The following is a 7,825-nucleotide window of genomic DNA, read 5'->3' as shown; positions in this document are numbered from 1 at the left end:
CACCTGACAACAACAACAACAGCACACATGGTCTAGGTTGTGATCGTTATAGAGCAAACAACCAAGTCTTTCTCATGTAGTTATTGAGTAGGATGGAACTGCCCACCTTCCAGTTAAGAGCAGAGTGTTTAACTGTTGTACCACCAGGGATCCTTCTCAAGGGATTAAGAGAGTTTTGTTTGTTTGGTTTTTGTTAGTAAGGATGAAATTACATCTCCTGCTCACAAGTTCTCTGAAGAATTTGGGACAACATTTTAGGGAAATCAAAGCATTCCATCCACACAACCTCACCTGATCCTAACAACTCTGCAAGTCAGTGGGACAAAGTGAGTACCACCCTTTTACTGGTGAGGCCAGCTGCACGGATGGTCCTAGAACTTCCAAGGGCCCCTGGCTAATTAGGTCTTCAGGCCCAGCACCTCACACAACAAAATTGCTGGTGAGATACCTTCAACCAATTTACAATACAACAGAGCCTTTTAATCCTAGTGAGATTTCCTGCATAATGAGAAGGTCTGAGTGCAATGAAGAAGGGAGGTGGTGTCTCCCAACAAGCTTGAAAAACATTGTCAGAAAGACTTCCAAGTCCTCCTGAAGCAGCCAGAGCGAGGAAAACACATCCTGCTCCTGCTACCTCCAGACTGCCAAAGGCTACTCTCCCGAGCTCCCGGAGACATGCCTTCTCCATATCTGGAGAAGGAGCCACGGCACAAGAAGCCAGGAGGACTTAGCCCTGTTGCTACCCCACCCCTTCCTCTGTTGCTACCACACTCCTTCCTATGTGCCACCTGCCAAACACAACCCATGAGCCAGAGAACAGGTATCGACCCCATGGCCTCTTCTCAATGGCCTGGATGACCCATCAAGGATAAGTCCGGTATTAGCCAAGATTTCAAAGAAGGACCATGTCTTCAAAGTTATGCTTCTCCAGGGTGGCACACTAGCAGTCCCCACCCCCACCTACCAGAGAAGGAATAAAGTCTTTCCCATCACATCACAAGCCAGGGCCCTCCCATCAGCAAAACCAAGCTACCTTTGACCCACACATTTCCTCAGAGGAGTCCAGAACCTCTCTACTCCAATAAAGGCACCCAACAGTTTTACAAACTTCAGGCCTTGTTCCTGCAAGAGCCCCAACTCTTCTTCTAAAGTTTGGTTTGGGGACTGAGACCCTGATGTTAGAGAAACTCCTGGATCTACAGTGCTTTCATTTGGTTAACAGCTACAGGATTGTTATAGGGATTGTGCATGACTGTGAGTCCTTGGTAACCAATAGCCACAGTAAGTGCTCAGTAAATCTCAAATCCTTTCCCTCTGACTTTATCCAGAGGTTAAGAATATGACAGATTCTCCTCTAGAGATCTAGAAGAACTGCATCCCTTCCAACACCTTGATTTTAGTCTTCTGAGATCCATTTTGGATTCCTGAACTCTAAAACTATCAGAGAATAAGTTTGTGTCATTTTAAGTCACTAAATCTGTGGTAATTTGTTACAGCAGCAATAGGAAATAAACACATAGGTCAACTGTGTTTATAGATAGAGAAACTGAGGTTAAACATTTGTCACGGAAGAGAGACAGGGCCATACCTAGAAGCCAGATCGCTTTAATTACCATTTAATTCTCTTTGCTACATCATCCTTCATTTCACTATTTACTATCCATATGTAGAATCTAGATGCCTCTGGCAAAATACCCTTTATTATCTATTGAACAAATACATGAGTTCATACTATGCATCAGACAGTCTTCTAAGTGCCCAGAACACTGGAGAATAAGATATAGACCTGAACTCATGGAACTCCTGGTTGGAAGATTCATCCACAGACTTCAGGGTCATATTACTGACAAGCAGCTAGCAGGGTATGAGAATGGTTTCCAGGTGGAGACAGTAATCTCTGCATTGGATATAAAAGCACTCACTGGGTGCCCTATTGGTGTAGTGGTTATGTGTTGGGCTATGATCTACATGGTTAGCAGTTCAAAACTACCAGCAGCTCTGAGTGAGAAAGACTAGACTTTCTTCTCTCGAAGACAGTTACAGTCTCAGAAACTCAGGGGGTCTCTATGAGTCAGCATGGACTTGATGGCAGTGAGTTTTGAGTTGAGAATGTTCCAGAAAGAAGGGGAACAGGATGTGTGAGCCTGGTGGGCAGAGAAAACACATGATGCATCTGTGTGGGGAACCCAGAGGTGTTCAGTACAGCATAAAATCCAGGAGAGTGGGGAGGGCCAAGGTGGAGTGGAGAGAAAGCTGGAAGGGTAAGCCAGCGTCTGGGACTAAAGGTCAGGTACCCACCAGCCAGGAGGAACCAAATGGACCAGGGGTGGGTTCCCTGCAGCCCCAGGTCCACTCACCAGGACCATCCGGAATGGGCCTAACACAGGTGGGCAGCATCTTCACTGAGGCCATGGGATTGGTGTCCTTCCGCAGGCCCTTCTCCATCTCGGCCTTGAATCGTGCCATGATGTCCAAGAGGGTCTCATCGGAGAGTCGCATGTGATACAGGAATCTGTCCACCTGGAACAGGGACCGGGACAGGTAGTCAAGACCAAAACCCCCACCCATTACCCATTGGAAAGCTGCAATCTTGAATCAGGGCACAGCTTTGTGATATGAATTCTCAAAGGCTCTCTGCGATCTGAGACACAGAGGAAGTAAAAATCATTCATTAGAACTACTTTTAAGTAACAGAACTCCTGAGAAAATATGGGGAACTGAGAGTTCAGAAGGTGCTACACAGCTATTGAGGTGGATACTTATGGCCTCCTTTGGAGTATGAAAAGAGACATCATATCCCACCTTCCTGAGATGATCATTGAAGACAAATGTGTGCATAAGAAAATGTGGTGAAGAAAGCTGATGGTGCCCGGCTATCAAAAGATATAGCGTCTGGAGTCTTAAAGGCTTGAAGACAGACAAGAGGCCATCTAGCTCAGCAACAACAAAGCCCACATGGAAGAAGCACACCAGCCTGTGTGATCACGAGGTGTCAAAGGATTCAGGTATCAAGCATCAAAGAACAAAAAAAATCATATCATCATGAATGAGGGAGAGTGCAGAGTGGAGACCCAAAGCCCATCTGTAGGCAACTGGATACCCCCTTACAGAAGGGTCGTGGGGAGGAGACAAGCCAGTCAGGTTGCAGGGTTTGAAACATACAACTTTCTTCTAATTCTTAAATGCTTCCTCCCCCCACTATCATGATCCCAATTCTACCTCACAAATCTGGCTAGACCAGAGGATGCACATTGGTACAGATAGGAACTGGAAACACAGGGAATCCAGGACAGATGATCCCTTCAGGACCAGTGGTGAGAGTGGCAATACCAGAGGGTGAAGGGAAGGTGGTGTAGAAAGGGGGGACTGATTATAAGGATCTACATATAACCTCCTCCCTGGGGGATGGACAACAGAGAAGTGGGTGAAGGGAGACATCAGATAGTATAAGATATGACAAAATAACAATAATTTATAAATTATCAAGGGTTCATGGGGGTGAGTAGGGGGGGGGTGGGGTAATGAGCTGATATCAAGGGCTCAAGTAGAAAGCAAATGTTTTAAGAATGATGATGTTAACAAATGTACAAAGGTGCATGACACAATGGATGGGTGTATGGATTGTGATAAGAATTGTACGAGCCCTCAATAAAATGATTTTTTTTAAAAAGAAAGAAAAGAGACATCATGCACAGTAAGATAAACATTAGGCTGCTCACCACAAGGTCAGTGGTTCACACCCACCAGCCACTTCAGGGGAGAAGGATGAAGCTGTCTGCTGCAGTAAAGATTTACCATCTTGGAGACTTTGCAAAAGAGCAGGTCTACTCAGTTCTATAGGGTTTCCATTAGTTGGGATCAATTCTATAACAGTGAGTTTTCTACCCTGCCCTACAGGGTCGCTGTGAGTCAAAATCGGCTCCATGGAATTGAATGAGTGAGTGAGAATTGCTAATGGAAATGAGTACATGTCATTCAAAGAAATATAATCAAAATGTAATCAAAAATCAAATTCACTCTTATTGAGTCGATGCTATAGGATCATGGTGTAGCCAATTCTGACTCGTGGCGGTGACCTTAAGGGCAGAGCAGAACTGCCCGTGGGTTTTGGAGGCCGTACATTGTTGCAGGGTCAGAAAGCCTGATCTTTCTCCAGCGGTGGCGCTGGTGCTTTCAAACTGCTGATCCGTGATTAGCAGTCCAGTGCTTAACCCAGTGTGCCAGTAGGGCTCCTTTCTCTTTACCTAGTCCACCATAAAATGGATCTTAGAGACAGGTTTCTTCCTTAAAAAAATCATTGTATTCTCAGATAATTCACATATCATACAATTCAATAGTTCGATTATATTAAAAAGAGCTAGCTGTACAATCATCACAATTAATTTTAGAGCTTTCCTTTATTCTTGTACTGATTGTTATTAGCTCCCCATTTCCCACCAACTGCCCCTGCTATATCCCCAAGAAACCATTAATCCAGTTACTGTCTCTATAGATTTACCTATCCTGGATTTCATAGACAGAAAAACTTACAAAACAATAACAAATTCAAACAGAAAACCTCAATTGAAAAGAAAGCACACATAAAAAGAGGAAAAGTAAAACTGAAATGAACTTGGAATCTTTAGTGACAAATTCATCTGAAGCAAAAAGAAAAGAAAGCAGACAATATTAAAAACTAGAACGCATTTACAATGGGTCAAAGGGGAGATCAAATGATAAACTATTCCATTTTACACTACATTTCCGTAACTGACTTTACAATGGTCTCCTTCTGATAGCAAGTATTCTTATCCCTCGACTATGGCCAGAGGCCATTCACCAGAGCTTTAATCATGCTAGAGACAGGCTTCATGAGTAAAGTGACAAAACAGTGCACACTATTCAGATGCCACCGGGCAAATGCCAGAAACAAAAACCAAACTCTGACAGAACAGAACTGTGCTTTTGAGGGTTTACTTGGCTGTTAACTTGCAGAGACAGATCACCAGACCTTTCCATCGCACTTCTACTGGTTGGGTTTGATTTCAAAATTCCAGCCTTTAGATGGTTGTTGTTAGACGCTGTCTAGGTCGTTCTAACTCACAGCGAAGCTATGTACAACAGAATGAAATACCACCCAGGCCTGCACCACGGTCACAATTGTTCGGATGTCTGAGCCCAAACAATGGTTTGGACTCAACTACCTACAGGTGTCACTCAGGGACCCTTACCATTGGCAAATGGCACATGCCAATAATAAATATTTTTATTATTGTATGTTAAAACTTATACCTCCCTATTGGCTCCCTATTTGCAGTCTTTCAAACACATGAAGAATCAGATCTGCTTCAAAGCTTCTTAAAACGTCATTAAACAGGACTCTCCTCTGCCTTACGGAGCATCACCCCTCACAGCACATCCCACAGCCTCTTCAGGCTTTCCTACGGCCTTCTCCCCAGCCCCTTCAGGCTCTGACTGACAGGAAGCTCTACGTGGAACCCAAGGCACAGGACGGCAGGTAGTGTGGGAGATTTACTTCCTCTTCACCTTTAAGAGTTTTACAGAAAGCCTAAGCTTCCTATGTCTTTTATAATAATCTCTTACTTTTTAAAATACACACAGGAGATTGGCGTGTCTGTGAAGAAAGAACAAGGCACATCTAAGACTTATTGAGCCCTCTTACCTTCTCAACTGGGTCCTCCAACCCCGGGTCTTCCATCACCAGGGCCTCCATCACGGAGTGTACTGCAAAAATCTTCCCTAAGTTTGGTGGCCGTGGCGCTGAGCAGAGACTGCTGTGTTTTCCCCCAGGTGGCAGGGGTGCCGCTTACACCCAGTGCAGGCCACTGACACCCAGTGCAGGCCGAGAGACCTTCTGGAAAGCTCGGTGCTGGGGAAGAGGTGTGTCCAGCTTGTTCAGTTCAATGATTAAACTTCGCCCTCTCTCTTTATGGTCCTTCCCTCCCACTGGCAGCCTTTGGATGATAGTCCTCAGCTGGCCAGGGCACGGCAGGGAACTGATGGGCTGCCTGCCTCTTTGACAATCAGGTGCCACAAAATCTCACTGCTAAGCAACTCTCCAGCCAGTCCCCTCCCCCGCAAGCCCACTCAGCTGAGAAAAAAAATCTTCTCTCTGAGAAGTTGGGCTCTGAACAAAGGCAACTGTCAACCACCTGAGCTGCTCTGCAGATGTCCCCCTCCCTGGGCTCTTTCTTTCGTTCCTGTCTCCTCAGCACAGGGAGCCGGACCCTGCCTCCCTGTCCCTGTGTAGCTCTGTGTTAATTAGGATGAAATATTTTTCCAGCCAGGGGGATTTCTAGACTGTTGAGACAAATGCCTCTGTTTGTGACAGCAGATCTCTTAGCTAATAGCCCATGTTGATAGAAGATAATCAATAAAGCTTTAATATTCCCAATGCTAAACCTTTCACAGGTAGTGAAAAAAAAATATATATATATATACCAGAGAAAGAATGAATAGGAATCACCAGCACTCACTGACTCACTGAGAAGTTGCTACTGTAATGAATAGATAAGAATTGTCTCAGGTCACTGAGATATTTGGTCCTCTCACTCATCATACTTGGTGAGAAGGGCCCAGTAAGATGCCAATGTGCGGTTCACATAGACCCTGTGTTCTGCCCACAGTCATTGGCTGGCTAACAAAATCAAACATCCACATATTAACAACAGCTGGCATAGATTAAATATTTACTGTCCCCATTTTAAGCAGCCCTAGTGGCCTACTGTTTTGTAATTGGTTGCTAACCACAAGGTTGACAGTTCAAATACAGCAGCCACTCTGTGAGAGAAAGATGAGTCATTCTACTCCTGTAAAGAGTTATTGTCTCAGAAATCCACAGGGGCAGTTCTACCCTGTGCTATAAGGTTGCTGGGAGTTGGCATCCATTCGATGGCAAGGAGTTGGTGGTGGTGTCAGCTCTTATCAAGTTTCAGAGTCTCAGAAACCTTAAAGAGCAGTTCTGCTCTGTCCTATAGCATCAAAATCAACTCAAAGACAATGAGCTTGGTTTTAATTTTATTTCCATTTCATAGATGAGAAAACTGAGGCCCAGGAATGTTGACTTACTCAAAAGCTTGTAGTGATACAGCGAGTTATCTGATCTTAACTAATAGACAATATTGCCTCTCAAAACTCTTTTTTTCTCCAGGAGATAGGCTTCCAAGTGATTAGTATTAATAACAGCAGCAGCAGTCTGTTGAGTTTTGTTAAGAATTTCAACTACTTGGAAAGCAATATACAAAGGTATCAAAAAGTCCTCAAAGTTGGATGTGAGCGGAAATAAATGAAGAAACTCCTGAGCATAATTTCCACATCACTAATCAAATACTTTCTACAATTTTAACATCCCAGTTTTTCCAGTGGTGGGATTCAGCCACTTCACAGCAGTTTAATAATTTGATACCTAATTTTTTGTTGAGTTCATCAAACCCATAGTTAAAATGACATGTGTAATCAGGATTCTCTCTAAAGTGGGCAGTCACAAAATATGGAAATCACAAATTTAAATCCCTTACGTTTTTTAATGTTCATCTGTGCAGCAGGCATATTCTCGAGTAATGTTCATTCTGTCCATAGCTGATTTGGCATTGATTGATCTCTTAAACGACATTTATCTGCTTTCAAATATACTGCAAGCAAGAAATATAGACATAATAAGAACTGAAAATGTGTGATAAATCTATTAAAGTGGGCGGCGGTGAGAGAGAGGCAACTGCGGAACCCGCTGCCAGGGACAGGTGCCCAGCAAGGAAGAGCGCGGCGGCCTGGCCCCGCCCCGGTGACCTGGCCCCGCCCCGTGACCTGGCCCCGCCCCGTGACCTTC

At 44.4% G+C, this 7,825-nt stretch overlaps 1 protein-coding gene across 1 annotated transcript in view; it reads right to left on the bottom strand.

Moving 5' to 3' along the window:
- LOC101660130 (hexokinase HKDC1-like) overlaps positions 1-7,557 on the bottom strand; it is a 73,528-nt gene extending 65,971 nt beyond the window's left edge. The window contains exons 1-2 of the mRNA XM_045291680.1: positions 7,518-7,557; positions 2,358-2,520 (exon numbers count right to left, since the gene is read on the bottom strand). Of these exons, the coding sequence (XP_045147615.1) occupies positions 2,358-2,499 (142 nt within the window). The 5' untranslated portion in view covers positions 2,500-2,520; positions 7,518-7,557. The remainder of the gene's footprint in view (positions 1-2,357; positions 2,521-7,517) is intronic.
- Between the last annotated feature and the right edge of the window lie 268 nt (positions 7,558-7,825).

The sequence above is a fragment of the Echinops telfairi genome, unplaced genomic scaffold, assembly GCF_000313985.2.
Source record: "Echinops telfairi isolate 266 unplaced genomic scaffold, ASM31398v2 ScPeMD7_70;HRSCAF=299, whole genome shotgun sequence".
Classification (NCBI taxonomy): Eukaryota; Metazoa; Chordata; class Mammalia; order Afrosoricida; family Tenrecidae; genus Echinops; species Echinops telfairi.
Note: the sequence above shows the minus strand (reverse complement) of the source record. Positions and strands in the feature narration are given on the sequence as shown.